Source organism: Aricia agestis, chromosome 1 (genome assembly GCF_905147365.1).
Source record: "Aricia agestis chromosome 1, ilAriAges1.1, whole genome shotgun sequence".
Lineage (NCBI taxonomy): Eukaryota > Metazoa > Arthropoda > Insecta > Lepidoptera > Lycaenidae > Aricia > Aricia agestis.
The window spans coordinates 15,300,493-15,324,296 of record NC_056406.1 but is presented as its reverse complement, the minus strand read 5'-3'; the positions used below and the strand labels follow the sequence as shown (position 1 = coordinate 15,324,296).

Sequence of the window (23,804 nt, the reverse complement as noted above, 5' to 3'; positions counted from 1 at the left end):
TCTAGTGATCTATGGCCAATTTATGACAACTTTGAAGGTTCTTTAAAGAAAAAATATTTGGTAACAACTGGAGACATCTATGGTAAGACCGACTTTCTCAGTTTTATAGAAAAGAAAACAGACTTTTACAAAATCTATACAGATGGGTCGAAAACTATAGATGAGGTTAAATCGGCTTATTATGATGAATTTCTGGATGTTACCAAATGTTTTATAATCAGTAATATGTGTTGTATCTACACAGCCGAATGTTATGCTGTTTATATGGCATTACAATATATAAAAACAATGTCATATGTAAATAATTTTCTTGTAATATCAGATAGTAAAAGTGTGTTAGTAGCTCTAGATAATAGTAATTTAAGTTTCAAAAGTAATTATTTAATTTTTAAGATCAAAAACATTCTACATGAATTAGTCAGTAATAACATTAATATTGAATTTCTATGGGTTCCCTCCCACAGCCCCTAGGGGACCACCAGATGAGGATCATAAGGACATCATAAAAGTGTCATTTACAGACCTCTTTTTGACTGTCAAAGATGAAATGTTTGAGCTATGGAAAAGAATCTGGAATATAGTAAAGGTTAATAAGGGTAAATGGTACAGTGACATAAAGAAAGATTTTTCAATCCCATGGTATAACACTGTACAGTCTGAATCAAGAAAATTCACATCAGTAATAACAAGGATGAGATTTGGACATTGCTTGGTCCCCTCCCACCTCCATAAATTAAGAATTTTAGATGATGCAAAATGCCCCAAATGCTTAGAAAATGATGCTGACCTCAAACATATTCTTTGATTGCAAAGCACTAGGTCTGGACAGAATTTTACTCTGCTCTGAAATAGATAAAATTTGTAAAGATGAAGATATAAGTGTACCCCGCCGCCCAGAAGATTTACTGTCTAATTACAATTTCTTCAAACGTTTATACCGTTATATATGCTCAACGATGGAAAAAGTTTAAATTGTAAATAGGTACCGTAGTGTTTTGTTTTTTTTTTTTGTAAATAGTGCTTATTGTGAACATTGGTGAGAGCCTGTGGTGAGAACCACAGATTACTAGTATATATTTGTAGAAGTGAGAACCAACATAGAAGAAAGACATTCCTTTTTTTTAATTTTAATCTGTTGTATTTTGTAGTATTTTTTTTTGGAGCAAAGGACTCGTTTCCAGCTCCCAATAAATTAAAAAAAAAATGCAACTGCCAACTCTGTCTATCGACTATGCTCTCTTTGGTCAGCGACAGTTTGGGATTTTTGTTTTATAGGTTTTCGAATTGTAGTGTTTGAAAATAACATAGTAATATATAATTACTAGTCTATACTTGGCACTCATTTATTTCTTTCACTAAATAGTAGATATTATCAAAACTTTTTAAAACATATACAAAAATAATAATAAGAAGTGTACCATGTCTGTCGCATTTGCACCAAGGGGAAACCGGCCTCCATTGAATCCAACTCAAATACAAAAGATGCTTGACGAAAACGCACATTTAATTCAAACTATTCAAGAATATCAAGCTAAAGGTCAATTAATGGAATGTCATCAATATCAGCAAGTACTACACAGGAATTTGGTATATTTAGCATCTGTAGCCGATTCAAACCAAAATATCCAAGCATTATTACCGGTAAGTACCCACTAGTATATTTATCAGGGCGAGCGAAGCAAGTCCTAGTACTTATATCCCACAACCTGAGCACTTTTGTGGTACACTTGACGTAAAAACTATCAAGCCTATTGATTTGTACTTAAAACATAGTAATTTATATGTTGATGTGCTATCATCAGTCAATCAAGGTTTGGCTAGTGGATACTATCTATACATATTATGTATAAATAAAATTGGAGTGTCTGTTTGTAATATTGAAAGAACTGTTTTTTACTACATGCATATGAATGTACATACGGGACATATACCAAAATAGCACTTTTTACAATTTTTGTCTGTCTGTATGTCTGACTGTTTGTTCTGGCTAATCTCTGAAACGGCTGGGGCAATTTTAACGGGACTTTTGTTTGGCAGATAGTGGATATAATGAGTAACTTAGGTTACCTTTTAACTGACTTTCAATAAAAGAGGGGGATATATTTTATTTTTTTATATTTGTTCATACATATTTTGTAATTTCAACTTTCTAGCTAGCGCAATGCTTGAGATATATGGGCCTGCAGACATACTACTATAATATTATTGCCGCGGACGAAGTCACAGGCAACAGCTAGTATATAATATTAAAAAAAACTGCCTCACAAAGCTAAAGCCTAGCTTTGCTATCTAGTTATAATATATGTACTGTATTGCCTATTTACCATTTTTACAATAAATATTGGGGGTTATACCTACATTATTGTCATAATAAATATACTAGAAATTCTTTGATTCAGAATAGTAAATTGTAATAAGACATTACAATTTACTATTGGCGAAATGAGGTGGTAGTGGTCATTGACCTTTTTATTCTAGGTGTTAAATGAAAACTGCTTGCACTATATTTAGGGTGGGTTGCACTAAAGGCATTCTTGTAGTTAATTCTAAGCAGCGACCACATAGCCTCTAATGTTAAGTACTGACATACGGTTTTGCTTGATAGTTTTACTCCACATCAAGCAATAACAACCGCATGGACCGCCAAAACTGACAGCTCAAATCAGTCTGATAAGAGTTCGCATAAGGTGGCGTAACCATGCACCGCAGCTTCGCAGATGGACCACAATCGAACCAGTGTGCGCACGCGTTTACCGAGTTGAGTTATTGGAAAATAATATTGCCGATAATCTTGGTCTAGCGATTAGTGATCGATCAAATTTAAACCATTGTTTACATAGACTGATTTCAGTTAGTTCAAGTGTTTCAAGAGGTGATCTAATCTTAAATCGATAATTGGTGATTAAGTGATTATCTCGAAAATGGGAGCTGTTAAGAGCAAGCTGGCCAATTATCATACATCGAGATGCTGTTGTCCGTTCAGGAAGAGTGAATCTTATGACCTCAAAGACTTACCTCGACCGCCCAGATTAGACACTTCGAATGGTACGTTGTTTACAATGTAGCTTTTAATGACTGACTTGAAATAAACTTGCATGCATGCGTTTACTTAGTTTGAAAAGTACAGTGAAATAAATTAAGTAAATAAGCATCTTTGTTATAACAGGTTTAGAATTATTCAGATACAGATCTAGTGTAGGCAGCACCAATAAATTTTATAATGACTCTACGGTTCAAATTTCTAATTATTATTTATAATAATACACCCAAGTCCACAGCGGTTGAATTCTACATTTGAACGTATCGCCTAGACCGTATGACGTCGAAAAATAGTAAAGTTAGTACTGTACATAATTAAGTGAATCGAACGTGAGAAATGTTGAGGAGGATTGTGCGAGAAAATTTGTCATCATCGATCGCGATCCGCAACTTTTTGCTCCTTAGCCTCTAAAGGTGCCCATACACGGGCAATTTGTCGTTTCGATCGATCGTCAAGAATTTTGACGAATCGATCTTTTGAACGTAAAATCGTTTGCGATATTGCTACACACGTACAATTTGTCGTTCGATTTTAACATCGAGGAGATAAATCGTTACGATAATGGTCTCGTGTATGGCCACCTTAGTCTAAAATTAGTAGTAATTGTGGTTAATTGATAATTCGTTTGCCTTAGATATAAAAATATTTTTTCATTAATGTAAAATGATATTTCATAACAATGAACTAAGTAAGTACTCAGCACCTGTGTACACTATATGAAGCAAGTAGCAACTAAGCATTAGTAAATAAAGCGTATAAAATAATGTAGAAGGCAAAAACTTCTCACATGAATGACGAATGACGATGTAAAACGTTTTCGAAATGATTAAGGAAAACTTAATTCTAAAGAGATTTAAAACTTGAAGATTATCCTCCAGCTACAAATACTACTGTTGATAGACGGTGATAACTGATAACTGATAAATATTTTACACAAGGATCTAAAAGTTTTTATAACAGTTACTTAGTTGTAAAACGAATTTTTAGGTTTTACACATCGCAGAACATGCCTAGTTGTTCTGTCCACAATGCGAATTTTTCAGATAGAGTGTATAATAATATTAAGTACGGTTTGTCGGTGGAGTGTGGATAATGGATATTACATAAACACACAATGGATTTTCCATGAAATAAAAATAGAATACTCCGAAGAAGAAATCAGTCGCTTCGAGCCAGCTCGATGGAATTAAATATGTCAAATATGTAATTTCCTTCGATTTGGAGTAAAACTATCTAGCAAAACCGTATGTGAGTACTTAGCATAAGGTTATTGTCGAATATGGTGTCCATTATTGACTAAAGTTTAACTAGAGATTTGACATTTTGTTATACTTAAAGAATGTTGGTGCAACCCACCCATTAGAATATTTAAGAATTAAATTGACCTCATTTAAAGACACCGATTATTACAGATTCATCGATAAACCTCTCGGTAACTTTTAGATTGATAATCTCCAACTTTTTATATGTTCATAGCTTCATATTCAGTTCACATCGAGTATGCAAAATATGATATCAGCTGAGATATCACATTAGGCTAGCCGCACACACGCAATAATATTGTGATTGCAAGATTGACTTCAATGGGGATTGTCCATTTTTTTTTAATTTTGCTCATTACAAAAACATTTCGAGGAATAAAGTCAGTGATCGTTTTTCTGCATATACACGAAAAAATATCCATTAGTTACTTATATTTTTGAACAAATACGTTTAACCTTTGTTTGACCTTCAATGGCGTTAATTAGCAATAAATTCGACCAACATTACGTTTCGAACTTTTGGTAAGCTTCCCGTATCAGCTTTCACATAATGAGTAAATAACTTGCATTTGACGAACCAGCCAATGTTATAAATAAGATTGAAAGGAAATTTAAAAATTATGCAGAGGTCCGATGATGACGTCAGAGCGAAACTTTAAAAATTTATTGAGAAAAAACTAGCCAATGAATTTCAAAATTATTCAATTTATATTCTTAAAATACCCTATTTTAACGAAAAAAAATATAAAAAGTACATGTGATTTTTTTTGGACAATGCCCAATCCCGCACACTATGCAATAGTATTGTCAATATATCGTGGTAAAATTTGACTCAGCCACTCAACAGCTTGTTTCGTGTGCATACGGTATACTTATACAATCGATAGGAAGAAAAAAGTTGTTGCGTTGGTTATTGCATTAATTTTAAGTAACAAAAAAGGGTATTCAAAAAGGAAATGATGGATTAAAGAGTGGATGAAAAAAAAAGCCGAGTTAAACCATTTAATTCTAATTAATGAATTAAAACATACCGATGAAAAAGACTTAAAAAATTACATGAGAATGAGAGACAGCAGCTTCGAAAAACTATTATCTTTAGTATTCCATAATTCAGGAAGAGTTTCCCAAGTTCTAATAAACTGTAATAAGTTTTGTTTTTATTCGGTATTATCAACTATTTTCGTTATTATTGTCTTCTTCCATCTTGAAAAAAACACGACCGTCCGTCTGCCTTGAAAGCGTTTCCTCAACTAGAATAGTGCCGCACGCCCGCAAATGTCAATATTATTCGCCTCGCCCATGGACACTCGCAGCATCAGAAGAGCTGCAGGTGCGTTACCAGCCTTTTAAGAGGGAATAGGGTAATAGGTGAGGGCAGGGATGGGAATAGGGGAGGGTAGGGAAGAGAATAGGGTAGGGGATTGGGCCTCCGGTAAACTCACTCGGCGAAACACAGCGTAAGCGCTGTTTCACGCCGGTTTTCTGTGAGAACGTGGTATTTCTCCGGTCGAGCCGACCCATTCGTGCCGAAGCATGGCTCTCCCATGTATAAGTATAATATCTCTTATGGATATATCCTACAATAACATATTTTTTGTCATTTACTTTTAACTTCAAATCATGGCTAATTTTTGAAGCGATTTTAACAAATACGGCAATAATCCTTATTCAATTAAATACTTTAAATATATTATTGATTATGGCCCTCTACAGCATAATATTACGATTTAAATTTTAAATGAATATTTTCGAAGATATTACAGATTTAAAAATTGCGGGACGTAAGTAGCTTTTGCGGCAGTACCGACCAATGCGGGCCACGGGTAGTAATTAATATAAATTAATTAAAATCAAACTACTGAATCGATTTTAATAATTTTTTCAGTTACTTAGGCCATAATTTATTTTATACCCGTGCGAAGCCGGGGCGGGTCGCTAGTTGACAATAATATTGCGTGTGTGCGGCTAGCCTAAGACTAGCATAGGAACATCTGTAACTTTATATAGGAAATGACGAATTTTTTGACAGGGAGTCAATACTCAATGACCACTGATGTCTCGATTAACCGAATACGGGCATTTTCAAAAAAATGTGTACCCCCTGATTTTGCCTTGTCCCTCGACTTTGTTAATTTATTTTGTTGAGATAAATAACTTTTAACAGAATATATTAATTTAAGTGAAAAAAGTATATGTTTAAATCTATACTAATATTATAAATGCGAAAGTATCTCTGTATGTCTGTCTGTCTCGCTTTCACGCCAAAACTACCGAACCGATTGTAATGAAATTTTGCATACAGATAGTCTAAAGCCTGAGAAAGGACATAGGCTACTTTTTACTGGAAAAAAGGGTTGTAAGGGGGTGAAAATACGAAAATTTTGTTCAAATTAAGTTAGTTCCAAAAATTCATACTAGATGGCGCCGTGCGTCTCTTACATCGCGCTAACGCTTGCCCAACATCTTTCTATAAGAGGTGGTATCATCATATATATTTGAATTTCGATTTTTTTCGATTATTATTTCTTTTTTACATTATTTAAATAAGTCAGTACTTTATATTATATGTGTACAGTGACGTAACCTTAAACCTATCAATGATAAATAGTTTATGAGTAAAGTTGTGTACCTAATTGGGGGGCTAGATAAGTTTTAAAATTTGGCATAAAATATAAAGTTTAGTTTTAAAAAATGAAATATGTGCACACTGCACAGCTGTTTTGATTTTTTTACCGTACGTACCGTACCAGGTTTTTTTTATAAAAGCTTTTGACACTAATTTTGTTGACATCGCGCGCTATAAACTGAAGTCCTAGCGGACGAAGTCGCGGGCAACAGCTAGTACATATATAAATTGTCGTCTTGTTGTTACTTTACTAAATAAAAAACTTACGAAGGTTTTAAAGTATTGAAAACCATCAAATATGCCTGTCCCCTTCCCGACTAAGATGAGATAATGATTGATTTTTAAAAATAGCCAGTATTGGAAGTGATTTCTATACATAATTTAAAATCTCAAAAGTCAAAATATGTATCAGTTGGAAGTATCAATTATATATTTTTATATGTAATTTCTTTTAAAAATTAATTTGAATTAAAAACGAAAATTTTAGTCTTCCGGAAGATTCCGCTTTGTGACCGCTCGTTTTTGCAAAAATTCTTCTAATACTAGAAATTATTCGGCACGATCTGGCAAAACAACGTATGTTCTTCATCGATAGGTACGTCTTTTTGTTTTTACTGGCAAACTAACTAGTGAAAAGCGCGGAAATGTTGTTGAAGTGCAGGTGTTTCAATTTCTTTGATCAGGTATGTGACCAAGTTTTACTGTTATGAATCCCTCAGGGTGACAACGACAACTTCCCAAAACGACAACTTCCGAAAATGCCAATTTCCGAGAACGTGTATTCTAAACTCGTCAACTTCCGAAAATGGCAAATTCCTGAAGTGGCAAATTCCTAAAATGTCAAATTCCTAAATTGACAGATTCCGAAAAAATTAATTCCTGAAATGACAAATTCCGAAAATGATAAATGTCTAATTTATACGTTAGATTGCATCTCAAGTGTAAAGTCCCCTAGATGCGGCGCCACAGTCGTGCGACGGAATGTTGCAAACCACTGCTACTTTAGACTCCCCAAAAATATTGGTCGAAGTTCCTTATAGCGCGTTCGGCGTAAATCTGAAGGCTAGACAGAACGATATATGACCTTGATTTGACCTCGACACTTTTTTTATTAGTACCTGCATGTTAGGGGCAAAGGGCGTTGATAGTAAGTATAAGTCTTTCCCTTTTTGTGATTTTGAGCAATTAATTATTAATTCATGAAAGGAATCAACACTATTTGCATTTTAGGATTATCAAGCTGAGAGATTCTGCTTTCTTCTTAGACATACTTTAAATATGCCAGTAAGACCAATTAGGAGTTTAAGAACGCATGCAATAACACCTTTATTATATGTAGAGTTTCAATGGGGCAATGAGGAAGCAGCATTTTGCGAAAAGTAAAGTGCAGTTTACTCAAGAATGAATTGTTTTTAGTTTGTTTTATATATAAAATACATACTAATGATAAAACGCCAGCCAAGTGCGAGTCGGATCCGCGCACGAAGGGTTCCGTGCCATTGACTAGGTAATTATAAAAAATACGTGGGAGAGCCATGCTTCGGCGCGAATGGGCCGGCTCGAGCGGAGAAACACCACATTCTCACAGAATGTGCCGAGTGAGTGAGTTTACCGGTGGCCCAATCCCCTACACTATTCCCTTCCCTACCCTCCCCTATTCCCTTCCCTTACCATCCCTACTCTCCCCTATTATCCTATATTTAAGGCCGGCAACGCACCTGCAGCTCTTCTGATGCTGCGAGTGTCCATGGGCGACGGAAGTTGCTTTCCATCAGGTGACCCGTTTGCTCGTTTGCCCCCTTATTTCATTAAAAAAAATTAAGTATAAAAGGTTTTATGTATGGGAACCCCCTTATAAATTTGTTTATTTTAATTTTATTATTAAAGTAAACATACAACTAAACTGAGTATTTTGTGAATATTTAAAGTTGTTACCATTCAAGTCCTATTACCATTATTAATAACGAGCAAAAGAGGGCAAAAAAATCGCGCTTGTTGTATGTGAGCGCCTCTTATTTATTTATTTTTGTATTTGTTGTTATAACGGCCACAGAAATATATAATTTGTGAAATATTTAACTGTCTTGCTATCGCGGTTTTTGAGCTACAGCCTGGAGACAGACAGGCGGACAGCGCAGTCTTAGTAATAGCGTCCCGTTTTTACCATTTGGGTACGGATTACGGAACCCTAAAAACGAATGAAAATAGGTACAGTCAGCGGCAAAAGTCCTTTAAAAAAGGATCGAACGCGTTATCGTTCCTGTCGGGCTAGAACGGCCACCAGTAGAAATGCGAAAGTACAGACAAACTGTGGAGATAAACTTAAGGTGAAGTTCCGATCTTTTTTCGTTCCGAAAAATTCAATTAAAATGCCACTTTATGACAGACTATAGTCCTAAAAATTCAAATAATATATCCTACTTTATGACAAATATTATAGTCTGTCATAAAGTGGCATTTTAATTGAATTTTTATCTGTCGAGATTAGCCGCGGTAAAGATCGGAACGGACCTTAAGTTTATGTCCACAGTTTGTCCATACTTTCGCATTTCTACTGGTGGCCGTGCTAGCCCGGCAGGAAGATATTCTCAATTTTGGCGGTTGTCAATTAAAGGTGAACGCACACTTATCGGAAACGAAAGAACGGAACGAGCCGAAAGAAACTAATTTTAGAATTCTTTATATGAAATCCTATGAAACCGCGCACATTTGTTCGCGTCGAATCGGCCGAATCTGGCAGGTCCCCAGTAAGGCCTTCTGGGAATTCGATTCGTTCGGTTCGGCTAAGTGTGCGTTCGCCTTTAGGTAGTTGACGATTTAGGATGTTGTCATTTTCGAATGTTGACATTTTAGAAAGTTGTCGTTTTCGGAAGTTGACATTCTAGAAAGTTGTCGTTTTCGGAAGTTGTCGTTTTAAGAAGTTGTCGTTGTCACCCTGAGGGTTATGAATCACTTTTCTTTGATTATTGTTATTGTTTACACATTGCAAAACTTGTATAGTATTTGATACCTAAAATGTATTAGTGCTAAATAAGAAAAACAATGTAAAACAACAAGAAGGTAGCATTATGTGACGTTGGGTGACTTTTTCTACGGTCATTTTTGATATTATCAGGAAAATGTCTTAAATTCCGCGTTCTTTTTTGTTTTTTTTTTGTATAATAAACGATATTTTCTATTACATTATAGAAAAAAAGAGAAAATTGACAAAAATTAAAATGAAATTTTATACCCCGTACACGTTTTTCTGAAATTGCCCATACACCTTAGTAATAAGAATAGTTGAAATATGCACAGTGCACTAATAAATAAGAAGTAAAAAAAATCACCGAAAACACTTTTTTACCAAATACTACAGTAATTTGGTAGTTTTACCTGGAAAGTTTTCTGGGAGTTTTGAAAATTGGGGGTTTTATAGATTTCGACGTGCTCTTTTCGAATTTTCACTTTGCCACCTCGTATCTTTGCCGCTTGCGCCGCCATATTGGAAAAATGGCGCCCAAATACAGTTTTTGAGAATAACTCCGCTCCAACCTACTTTATTATTCGTAGGATCCAACTAATTTTACGATGAAAATAGTTATGTAATATCGGTAGAAAATGAAACCTATAGCCTATATAGCCAAATGTCATAAGGTGACATTTTATTTGAATTTTTGTCGGTCGATAAAATAATCGCGCGGCAAAAAGTCGTAGTGCGCGCCAGCTCATAATTGTCGCAGAGTAGACAGAATTGTAGAGTATACCGACTTAGAACTGATGTTGAAATTTTTAAATTTGACGTATTATGACGAAAATCGTCGCAAGGGTTGTTAACTTGTTACCTACGAATTTAAAACTATGACATATTCGCTGGACGTATTCCTCTTTGGTCGTATTGTTGTTTGTGTTTTGGCACATGTGATTAAAATTGTCAGAATCCAATTTTGAAATCTTTATTTTAAATATTTAAAAATAAATTATATCAGCCAGCGCGAGGCACATTCCGTTTATAATCCTAGTGAAACCCGACGAATTTGGCAGATATTGAAACCTGTCCGTTTCTTCGCAGTCGAACTACTGGTAGTTATGTCTATTGTGATTGTCGCGTTGTTGGGCATTGACGTTAAACGTTAGTGTAAACGTAGTGATTATATTCTCTTTGGTTAGTGTGGCCCGAACAGAAGTGTTTCGCCGTTTTTTGAACCTTTATAGAATTGGTTTCCGTTGTAGCAGATAGTTCATATTTTCAGGATATGATGTTATCAATAAACTTATTAAGCATACAAAGTCTCAATTGAATAGCTCTTATACTTTAGAATTTATTGATATCTAAAATACACCGATTTCGTCACTGACACACTGATGATCATCAAAATAATGCTACTTCCTGAAGAGCTAGAAAGCTGTCTCTAGTTTAATGTATTACATAACTATTTTCATTGTAAAATGAGTTGGAACGGAGTTATTCTCAAAAAACTGTATTTGAGCGCCATTTTTCCAATATGGCGGCGCGAGCGGCAAAGATACGAGGTGGCAAAGTGAAAATTCGCAAAGAGCACGTTGAAATCTATAAAACCACCAATTTTCAAAACTCTTTTTGAGCACCAAATGATTGTACTATTAGTAATAAGAATACTTGAAATATGCAAAGTGCACTAATAAATAAGAATTACAAAAATGAGCGAAAACACTTTTTCAGTGCATTTAAAGGCAAATATTTTAATTATAAATTGTAATCTTCGAAGCTGTTCCAATTAAAAGCACTTACCTTTCATGCCAGCATAGGAACAGACAGCTAATTGAATAATAGGGAACGTCAAAGGTTACACAAAGGTCGAAGCAGAGAGTGACCAGAATATTTTTTAAGGTAACAATTTTTGTTATAGCCACCGCATCAGCTAGCTGCTGGAAATTTGCAACAAGGTCCAGTGAATTTGCCAGCTAGTGGTGCTGATGTTCCTGGATCTCCTCAGCAGCCTTATCGCCCACCACCTGGAGCTTCTACAGCACCCACAAGACCTACTCAGTCTTACAGCCAAAGGCCTTATCCCCAAAACCAATATCAAGGCCAGTATCAAGGTGGGCCTGGGTATCCTCCACAAGGTGGTTATGGACCACCTGGACAAGGTTACGGGCCACCTAATCCCAGTCAACAACCACAAGGTTACCCACCAAGTTCAACATATGGTCCTCCAATCACAACTGCACCAAGTAATTATCCACCTTCTACACATCCGGGCCCGGGATATCCACCGGCTTCAGGTCAACAACCTTATGCACCGCCTCCGGGCACCCCAGCTGCAGCGGGCTCGCCATATCCTATTAGAGGTGCCAGTCAACCTGGCTACACAGGTAACTCGGGATATCCTCCTCCTCAGTCTGGATCTAATTATTCCAATGTTGTAAGCACTTATAATTCAACATCTGCACAGCCCCAACCGTATCAATCTCAACCTTTCCCAAGTACAACCCCAACATCTGCCTACAGTTCTACTCCAGTTTCACAACCCAATCGTTCACCACAACCTCCGCCCAGTAATTACACCTCGCAAAACCCAACAAGTTCAGGTTATGGGTCGCCGTCTGCCCAATCACCGACATACAATTCCAGTGCACATGGAAACAATCAACCGCAGACTACGGCTTCTGGACCTCCGCCGCAAAGCGGCCCACCCGGTCAACAATACCCACCATCAGGGCAACCGTCAAACTATCCACCCGCCACACAACCTCCTTATTCAAATCCATCATCTCAGCCGGGTAGTCCCGCTCCGTCAGTGTCATCTGCTCCGCCTCCACAGTCATCATACTCCCAAAACCCACAGAATTATCCACCCGGAAGTGGATCATATCCGCCGCATGCTTATCAACAGGGATATCCTCCTGCACAATATCCCCCATCTCCATACCCGTATGCCCGGCCCCCTGCTCCTGGAGCTCCCCCTCCAGGAGGACCACAACAATATCCTGGCTACAGTTTCCAACCTCCGAATCAACAGTAGGTCTTGCAAAATAAATTTAAAATAATCATCCAAGTGCATTTGTTGTATAGGAGGATTAAATATTTAATTTATTGTGTTTTTAGTAGCTATTTGTTGTTATAGCGGCAACAGATACACACAATCTGTGAAAATTTCAGACAGCGGTTCTTGAGACACAGCCTAGAGACAAACAGACGGACAGACACGAAATCTTAGTAGTAGGGTCCCGTTTTACCCTTTGGGCACAGAGCCCTAAAAATATTCAAACAAGTTATAATAATTAGTACCAACTAAAGCAATGACGGGGTTAAAAAAATGTTTTTACATAATTAAACTTATGTCTATAATATAGGTATTTTTAACCTAGATTTAAATGTACGTAAGCTCAAATATTTTTAAATCATGAACTTTGAATTGAGTATTTTTGTAATTAAACATTATTAAGTATGATGTACTTAATGATAATAGCTGTATGTTATATTTCTGAAATAATAGGTAAATTTATTATACTATCTTACTATCTATACTATAATATTATAATTGGGAAGAGTTTGTTTGTTTGTTTGAACGCGCTAATCTCAGGAACTACTGGTCCGATTTGAAAAATTCTTTCAGTGTTAGATAGTCCATTTATCGAGGAAGGCTATAGGCTATATTTTATCACGCTAATACTAATAGGAGCGAAGAAATATAGGAAAGTGTGGAAAAAACGGGGGGAAATTATTTGAAAGGGCTTATTTGGACGCGCTAATCTCAGGAACTACTGGTCCGATTTGAAAAATTATTTTGTTGTTAGATAGCCTTATCTTAGCTCTTATCGAGAAGGGCTATATTTTATCACGCTAAGACTATTAGGAGCGAAGAAATAGAGGAAAGTGTGGAAAAAACGTGGGAAATTATTTGAAAGGGCTTATTTGAACGTACCGGGAGCAATTTTTATGTTATTTGGCACACATGAAGAATAGACCACGTGAAAGGACATAGGTTTCTTTTTTTGCGGAAAAATGTACGGTTTCCGTGACATTCCTAAATTACGCGGGCGAAGCCGCGCGGAACATCTAGTTTATTATAATTAAGGCGCTGTGGTTGTTGCAACTACGTTAAAATGGGTTTTTTAAACACGTTTTTAGTAGAGCAAATGTCATTATTTAAGTATAAAATAAGTACCGTTTTAAAATTGAGAAAATTTCCTATAGGCAAAGGTATATCAGTATACAATTTGAAAAATTCTGCTCGATAGAAAAAAATCTCAAAGATGACTGTTATAACGCTGTTTTCCATAATTAAATAATTTTATGGCTAAATTACACACTTTCTAGAAAAAACAAAAAATGTAGTATATGTGTCGTAACCTAACGTAAACGATTTGATATATTTGATTTGTGTAATACTAAAAACAAAAGGTTTTTACTCCTATTTTCTATTATCAAGGCACGCGGCGAGTGCGTAACAGCCACTGTACAAGACGCGCTTATATGAATGTTATTTTAATGACCTTAACGTCGATATTCGTACTGACAGACATCGACCTGCTTATTTTAGGGACTACTGGGTCTTAATAAGAAACCAGTAAAGCTGACCCAGATTAGGCGAGCGCCGAGCGCGTTCCACGGGCGCGGCGCGCGGCGTAGCGACACGAGTCGAGCGCCGCGTGCGTGCCGCGAGCGCACCGCGTAAGCGTCGCGATCGCGGCGTTCTCTCGCTCTCATCCCACGCCCGAAGAACGCGCACGCCTAACGTGGGGGACGCCAGTGTCTTAACACACTAGGCCGAAGTTACGCGGCGTAAATTACCTCCGCAATGTCAAACGCATACAAAATACGGACGAAACCATAGATAAAGTATTAATGGACGAAACAGTGTGTCATCGGACATCGGTAATTTAAAATACATTGCGGGCGTAATCATGTGGAATTTACGCCGCGTAACTTCGGCCTAGTGTTTAGACACTTAGGTGAAGCTAAACGAGCGTAATTTTGTGGGTGGTCGCAGTTGCAGTGAGTCGCAGAATTTCGGTCGCGTAAATGATTTTTCATGCTAATTATGAGTCACAAAATTACGCTCGTGTGAATGAAGTAGGAACTTTTTATGAAACTGAGTGCAGCAGAATTTCGGTTGGAAGAAATTCTGCTATAGTCAGTTTCATAGGAAAAAAAAACGACATAGAATTACGCTCAGTTTGGCTTCACCCTTAGGGATCGATTTTTAGTTATTTTAGTGGTGATAAAGCTACTTAATGTTCATGTATATGATGGAAAGAGAAGATACAATAAATTTGTGAGGCAGACTAATAATTTTGTTTTATTTAAGTATATTTTCTTAAGGACCTAATCTCTAGTGCAGTTCGCTCTTTGCAGGGCACTACCTAACTAGCAAAAAGTACTTTAAGGTGGGCTTTCGAAGCGAGCGTCTAGTCTATACTCAATAGCGTCAGTGACGCCACGACTGTGAAAAATGTATGGTTTTGCGTCAGTGACGCCACAGACTCCTCGAACACAGCGACTGTCGCTGTGCTCGAGTCTCGACACAGAACCATACATTTTTTAACAGCCGCGGCGTCACCGACGCTATACAGTTCGACAAGGCTGTTTATGAAGTATGAACGTGGCGAGAAAAGGAACTAACGCCAGGCTTGTCTCACTTCCATACAAGCGGCGCGAAATCTCCGAGATATTTATCTACTATTCTGGAATGCAACCTAAATTCAACCTTTTGCATTGCGTTTAGCGTTCATAGTACAATAACTCTACCGTCTCGCTTCAATCTGCCAGGGTTGTCAAGCGGCATAGTAAAAGGAGGGAAGTAAGTTATCTTCATACAAAGGCACCGCGCGGCTTGTATGTGTGCGCCATAGTATCAATGCGTCTAAAATCTCGGCGAGTTTTCGACGAGTACCAGTAGGGGGCTAGGGGCTAACACTTTACGCTGTACGCTCGCGCCGCGCCGCGCTCCAGCTAAACGAATCAAAAATGTCCGATCATAATCGCAGGAGTAATAAATATTGCTGTGTGTTTGGGTGTTTTAAATGGAATGCAACCATTCCAGAATTGTCTTTGTTTAAATTACCTGTTGAACAGGAAAGGTAAGTACTAATCACTTATCTATCCTACTTCCTACTATCCTACTAATATTATAAAGGCGAATGTTTGTTTGGATGTATGGATGTGTGGATGTATGGATGTTGTTACTCTTTCACGCAAAAACTACTGAACGATTTTAATGAAACTTTACAATAATATAGCTTATACATCAGAATTACACATAGGCTACAATTTTAACCGACTTTCAAAATGGGGGAGGTGTTATGTTCGTTTTCTTATGTTCAACGATTAATCCGCCGTTAACCGATTTTCAAAATTTTTCTTTTGGTATGTAGGGCATCATCCCAATTTGGTATTATATTCACAAAAGTGGTGATCTGATGAAGGATCCATAAGTAATCGAGGGAACTCCTCAAAATTTATGGGGAAACATGTGGTGACTTCGGTTTTTGTGAGAAGTATCCTAAGACCCAGTTTCATCAAGCAATGTAAATAAATAATGGCTTGTTAAATCAGTTAATGGCCTGTTAGAGCTATCGAGCGTTCCACCATGCCCTAATGTCATGTTAAATCACCTAACACGGCGTTAAATTTAATTCCTGCTATGGAGGTCCGTTAAATATTTAACAGGTTGTTATATGAGTCAAAATAACAACTTTCAAAGATAATAATATGCAATATCAAGAATCTGTTTTGACTTTTGAGTCTTTCCGCCATGTTTCCGCTATGTCCTTATTATGAATTATTTTCATAGCTATGAATAATTATTTATTTTCACTTTGCCAAAAATTTAGCCTTCGGATTTTCCTTGACATTGCAAATATACTTTGTATCAAAATTACCAAACCGAAATATGTAAATAAAAGTTTGTATTATGATTCATGTTTTCAGCTTTGACAGATAATAATTATTATTAACCTGGTAATTTAAGAAGAACTATTATAGCGTAACAAATGTATGCGATGGGTGATATTTTAATTTGGTCGCATTTTCTACTATTATAGGTACCTATAGCCCGTCAAAAAGTCACGACATTAATAGAGTCGCCGCTTGTTTCCGGTGTGGCCTCTTATGGCCACACTGTATCCAGTCACTATAAAAGATTTTGATACTTTATATTAAATACAGTTTAAAAAAACAAGTTGTAAATAATTATTATGATTTATATATTATGTAGTTAAGAAAATTTGAAATAATAATTATGTAGTTATAGTGTGTGTTTAATTTACGACATTACAAGAAACAATCTAATCTAATGTAAAGTATTATAATCTTTGTATATGTCAAAGTCTGTCTCTGTCAAGAAAGTGAAGAAATTAAAAAGTGGCAACATCGTAGTGTCATCGCTTTCAAATTAATCTAAGAAAAAAGGGATAACATGTCTACGATGTTGCCACTTTTAAATTTCTTCACTTTCTTGATGGACTATATAAAAAATGCAATAACTCGATTAAACGGTTGAACCGATATAGCTAATTTTAGTCTTAAAATATTCCTGGAAGTCCAGGGAAGGTTTATAAGACATCTAGTCACTAGTGTTACATATTATGAATTTATAACACCTGTTATTTAAGTACCCTGAGAGCTGCAGAGCTACTTTGATGACCAGTGAGAGCTGAGAGAAGCTCACTCCTTTTTTATTAAGGAACTACCTACTTATTTAAGAAAATACAAAAAATAAATAAATGAAAAACAGGGGTTTGTTATTTTAATAAAATATGATCATCCAAATAATATTCTACAATGCACTATGCAGCTGGAAACAGAGTCATCGCCACTTTTTAGGTCCATGTAGTTACAGCAGTGGTTTCACAGTGAAGTGGCATTTTCATCTTCAATAATCAGCTCTTCAATATCCTATTACGGGGTAATTCCCACTCCTTGTATTTATTTTTAGTGCTTTTTTTTCAAAATGATAGCATAAATTCTCCCAGTCATTTCGGTTATATCGTTAAACGCTTTTTCTGCTACCTGTAAACATAAAACGTAATAATTATAATATTATATAACGCTGCATCAAAGTGTTAAAGAAGTTAAGCACATACACTGTGACACGAGAATTTTATATACATCTATTAAGATACATAATTATGCAAAGCACCTAAGTCAAAGTATCAATCATTGTTAGGCGCGTTATATGATAGATTTCTTTGACAGTTCATTGTTTACGTAAACATAAGGTTTATGTAAAATTGTTGTTTTAATATACCACTTAATACTTACTCAGGCTACTTAAAATTGAATTATACAATGAAACTATCAAATAAAATTTATAAAACAAACGCTTATTTACCTGCTACTATGGCGATTGAGCGATCAGAATAGGAAATGTGGACGCGAGAATTTCAGTGATATTTTCGCATTTTACTATTTTTCTTCAATGAAAATCTTCAAATTTTCAGCACTATGACACGTCTCTCACTTTAATTATTAATAGTAATCACAGTAACATGTAGTTTTCACATTGTAAAACTAAATTTAAGCAAATTTTAAATCTTTGTTTTGTAAATTTTATGTCATAGAGTATTGATACAAGTTACAACAAAGGGACAATTTTTTTTAATTTATTGGGAGCTGGAAACGAGTCCTTTGCTCAAAGGGACAAATGTCATAAGAGTGTTGCTATTGCTAAAAAGAAAAGTTTCGCCTCCTAGACATTCTTCACGCACTATACTACTATGGAAGAAAGTGACACATTGCAGCAAACATGTCGTATTAATCTTGTACATTGCAATTTCGTCGCCTTATAACAAGAATGAACGAATTGATAGTTGTTCACTTTACTAATCCGCTGTTACATTTTTACTGTGGGACATTAGTATTTTAACAGTCTGTTTAATTTTCCAAGGTCCTTTAAGTAATGCCTTGTTAGGATTTAACAAACAGAGGTTGGTGAAATTGGGTCTAAGCATATTATGCTACATACAAGTAAGATTTTGCACCGAGGTATAGGTACCTGGTATACCGTGGTTCGGAAGGTGCTGAGAGAACTCCTGATTCTTTATAGATACAAGTTTGGCGTTGTTTCGGCGTTGTTTTAAAAACGGAAAGCATATGCTACTATGCAAATTACATTCATCATCATCATCATCACTACCATAATATTATACCATGCATCGTCCCATGATTATGAGCCTTTTCATAGTCTTTTAGATCGAGGCTCGAGTTTGTCAAGCGATAATTTAAAAACATCTATACTTCATATTATAAACCTGAAGAGTATGTTTGCTTGAATGCGCTAATCTAAGGAACTACAGGTCCGATTTAAAAACTTATTTCAGTGTTAGATATTTCATTTATCGAGTAAGGCTTATAGGCTATATTATATTATCACGCTAAGACTAATACGACCGAAGAAACTCAGGAAAATGTAGTAATTATTATTTTTAACAAAAATTAAAACCGATTTCCAAGGTTCAAAGATTGAGTACAGAAATAGTTGAGGTGTAGCCGTATTCGGAAAAAGGCACTATTAGATAAGAAAAATTATTTAATACTTTTTAGTTCATATTATAAGGATGTTATTATTGTTTTTACCTTGGAAGTCGGTTTTAATTTTTTGTTAAAAATAATAATTTCACTCTTTTTAGTTACCTACTAACCATCGCGTAAAGAAATACTTCAACCCCTTAATAATTATTATCTTAATCTTGGTAAATGTAAAGTTTACAAACCTACCCCAATTTATTTGACAAACTACTGCAAAAGAAAATCGACGGAGCCCCGCTACGCGGGGCTCCTATATCTGGGTGTTGTGGTCTAAGTTCCAACCTAACCTAACCTACTTTTGAACTTTCTAGATTGTGTTTGTTTTTGTTTTGGCGGGGGGCTGCGCCCCCCGAGCCCTCCCTTCGGTATCCGTGGCTGAGTAGTTAAGTAAGACCCACTCATCACAGCCTTGAGATGCCTTAAAAATACTTCGTAAACATCAGAAAACAGATGATCTTATCTGAAGATTACGAAAATCTCAAATGCGAATTTCTTCTAAACGGAGAGTTTACTGGCGGTGAAACGGTAAGTAGGAGTTTTTCTCACCCAAAACAATCCTCCTTAACCCATGTCACCAACACTTATTATTATTTTATTTTTATTTATTTTACAATTTATGTACACACAAATAGAAGTTAACAAACCAGCTTAGAACTAAAAATATGTTTGTACAAAGGTTAATTGACGTAGGTTCCTAAACCTTAGCCAAATTTTTCTTAGTATTTTCGCCATACTAACAAGGGTCACATTTCGGCCTGTCATTCGACAGGGGTTGATTTTTGAGAAAAGTTTATCTGAGCTTTTTTGCTTCCCTTGGCGCCCCCTATCGATTGGTATAATAAAAAGGGGTGGTCATAGGGGGTTGTATTTTTGTCGTCAAAATTTTTCTAAGTATTTTCGCCATACTAACGAGGTTCGTATATCGGCCTGTATCTGGCCGGGGATTGATTTTTGAGAAAAGTTTATTTGAGCTTTCTTACTCTTCTTGGCGCCCCCTATCGATTGTGTATTCAAAAGGGGTGGTTATAAGAGGTTGAATTTTTTCGTCCAAATTTTTTTAAAAGTATTTTCTCCGTGCTAACGAGGGTCACATTTCGGCCTGTCTTTCGACAGGGGTTGATTTTTGAGAAAAGTTTATCTGTGCTTTTTTGCTCCCCTTGGCGCCCCCTATCGATTGGTATATTCAAAAAGGGTGGTTATAAGAGGTTAAAGTATTTTTTCCACAGTGTCCCGTTTCCTTCAGTCCAACCCAAATGTGTGCCTTACGCTTTGGAGTAAAGGTTGAATTTGTTACTTATGTTCAATTTTGTGGTACTTGAAATATTATGTATTTTGAAACAACATTAAGTATATTTTTTTGTATTAAAATCGCTTTGAAATGTACCAAATAAAATAAATAAGGACGTGATGACTGATGATATTTTATGGTGTTGTGTGTATATTGTATCCATATACAACAATGTGAGTTGTGACATTGGTGACCCTTTTTTTTTTTTTTTTTTTTTTAAGGACGGGAAATGCTCCTACGCATTCCGCGGGGGACGGGGAAATCCTGCCGCGGATATGTGGGGCTCTCTGCGGTCGGCAAGGTGGTAAATTGACCGCAGCTCTACCCACTAAAACCCGTCCGTGCCTTCTCCTCCGCTTGGCGCTGAGCCGCTGGACCCGCCTGAGGCGAAAACTGCAGCGGCCCAGTTAGCGGCGTCTGCTTTCGCGCAGATACTCCGCGCGGCAGTCTGCTGCCGCCTACTCCGGGAGAGCTGCCCAAGGCACCGGGCGCTCTACGTCCGAAAGGACTCGTGCAATAGGCAGCGGGTTCCCCAGCCCGTTGCCCGAGTCCTGTCTACGGCGGGAGCTGGCGCTCGTGTTCAGCGCGCCTACGCCCTCCACGCCGTCTTCGAATTGGGTCTGCGGCCACATCCGCCTCTCTGACCCGCTCGGCGGCCTCCTTCTGTGACATGACTTCCTCACAGAAGGTAGCTATTGCGTCCCATCCCTGTCTCGACCGAACCATATTTGAGATTATGGCCGGGAGTGTTAAGTCAAGTCCGGTGGTCGCAACAAGCACCGCTCGCTGTTCAACCCAGGCTGGGCATTCCAGGAGCGTGTGCTGTGCGGTATCATCATCATGATCGCAGTGGTGGCAACGAGGCGTTGGTTCCCTCCTGGCGACATTGGTGACCCTGACATGGTAGTGATGATGATGATGAATGTAATTTGCATAATAGCATATGCTTTCAGTTCTTAAAACAACGCCTAAGCCCCCAAACTTGTATCTATAAGGAATCCGGAGTTCTCTTAGTATCTTCGGAACCATAGTATATATAAATTTTGAGGAGTTCCCTCGATTACTCATGGATCCTATCATCAGATCACCACTTTTGTGAAAATGGGACCAAATTGGAGTGAAACCTAATATTACATAACAAAAATTTTGAAAATCGGTTCACAAACGGCGGAGTAGTGGTCGAACATACAAAAAAAAATATCCACAGCCGAATATTTAACCTCCTCGTTTTTTGGAAGTCGGTTAAAAACGTGGAAAATATTAGAAATGGTTTATCTCACGAACTACTGGAGCAATTTTATAGCAATACTTATATAGAGTAGACCACGCGAAAGGGGTATTTATAGCTATTTTTATTCCTAATTTATGCGGGCGAAGCCGCGCGGGACATCTGGTATTCTATATCTATACTATTTACTTATAATAAAATCGTAGAGGTAAAATTGTTGTACATTGAAAATAAACTTGAAAAAACGAGCCAGGGGCATGTTAGAAGAGCAGTAGAACACATTTTAACTGTTTTTGAAATTTTTGTTTCTCTGTTTGTCGGTTGTCTGTTTGTACTTTGTACAGGCTAATCTCTGAATCTGCTGGACCGATTTCAATGAAATTTGGCATGATGATACCTTACATCCCATGTCAACATCTTAGATACTTTTTTTACCGACTTTAAAAAAAGGAGGAGTTAATGTTTACTTTGCTGTTTGTGGTCAGATTTTCAAAATTCTTTTTTTGTTGTATAGATAGCCTGAATTTGATACCATGTTTACAATAAAATCGGCCAAGTGCGAGCCGGACTCGCGCACGAAGGGTACCGTACCGTTATAGAGAAAAAATAGGCCAAAAGTTGTGTTTTTGTATGGGATCCCCCTTAAATTTTAGTTTAAATATTCTAATTTATAATTTTAAGTACACATATAATTAAGGATTCTGTGAAAATTTCACCTGCCTGCCTGTTGTCATTATTGATATCGAGCAAAAAGGCCAAAAAAAACATGTTTGTTGTATGGACCTCCCCCTAATTATTGATTTTATTTTCAGTATTTTTTTTATAGCGGCAACAGATATACACAATCTGTAAAAATTTCAGAACTCTAGCTATAACTGTTCTTGAGATTCAGCCTGGAGACAGACAGACGGACAGACAACGAAGTTTTAGTAATAGAGTCCCGGCCGTTTTTACCCTTTGGGTACGGAACCCTAAAAAAGGTGTCTTGATAAGTAATGGAATTGAAGAAACTCCTCGAAATTGTGGTTTAATTGAAGATTATGAATCTGAGAATAAGAGGTAGGCTAAAGAGGGATAGATGCCTACATTAACCCTTAATTTACTTCCTGAGTCCCAGGGACTCACATCCAAATTTTAAACGGCCATAATTCAAAAGTCTTAGCAGTTAGTTTTCCCCACGTCTCAGTACCTTCATGTAGTGACGCGGGCGACATGGTGCCGAGAGGATGAGTGCGTACATACCATATTTGGTGAGTTATTACGCAGAGTGAGTCCCAGGGACTCATACTAGTGAATTACGTTATGATTATTTTTATACATTAAAGTTTTGAAATGTTGATTTTTCACCGTTATTATAATTTAAATTATGTATGCTTTATTTTTATGTTGTACAATTGTAAAATGGCTCTAAAAAACATGACTTTATCAATCTAAGAGAATACGGGGCAGATTCTATTCTGGAAGCCTGGCTTCAAGAAGATTTGGACGAAAAAATGAGATTCCTGAAGATGTGAGCCACCCTGAAACAAGTTAGCTAGGAGGGAAAGTATTACTATTTATGCCACTACAAAAAGAGATCAAAAACTGCTCATCTGTGCACAAAATGTCTGAAGCCGATATGTTTTACTTGCTCAAAAAAGATCCACTGGACACACGGCAAGTATCTTTCAAAAATAGAAATCCAAAATCCAAAAAAAATAGCGCCCGGCCCCGCCCCTTTTTTACAAATAATGTAATATTTTTACATTCAACCCACATTTTATGTTTCTGTGAAAAACATTAACAGCTATGATAAATTTTCTATCTATCAAGCCATCATAATTATAGTATTTAGTCTGACTTAATATTCTTTTCACAGTATGTACTT

General features: G+C 36.7%; 1 protein-coding gene across 2 annotated transcripts; it reads left to right on the top strand.

Annotated features, from left to right (window-relative positions):
- The first annotated feature begins 1,262 nt into the window (after positions 1-1,262).
- On the top strand, positions 1,263-23,172 carry LOC121725570 (proline-rich protein 2-like). 2 transcript variants are annotated; one of them, XM_042112599.1, is made up of 3 exons: positions 1,263-1,641; positions 11,797-12,953; positions 23,161-23,172. In XM_042112599.1, exons 1-2 carry the CDS (start codon positions 1,420-1,422, stop codon positions 12,910-12,912), a joined length of 1,338 nt encoding a protein of 445 aa, XP_041968533.1. In that variant the 5' UTR covers positions 1,263-1,419; the 3' UTR covers positions 12,913-12,953; positions 23,161-23,172. The 2 variants fall into 2 exon arrangements, with proteins under 2 accessions (XP_041968533.1, XP_041968524.1); XM_042112590.1 differs by lacking the exon at positions 23,161-23,172 and having other exon boundaries at positions 11,797-12,990.
- Positions 23,173-23,804: the final 632 nt, after the last annotated feature.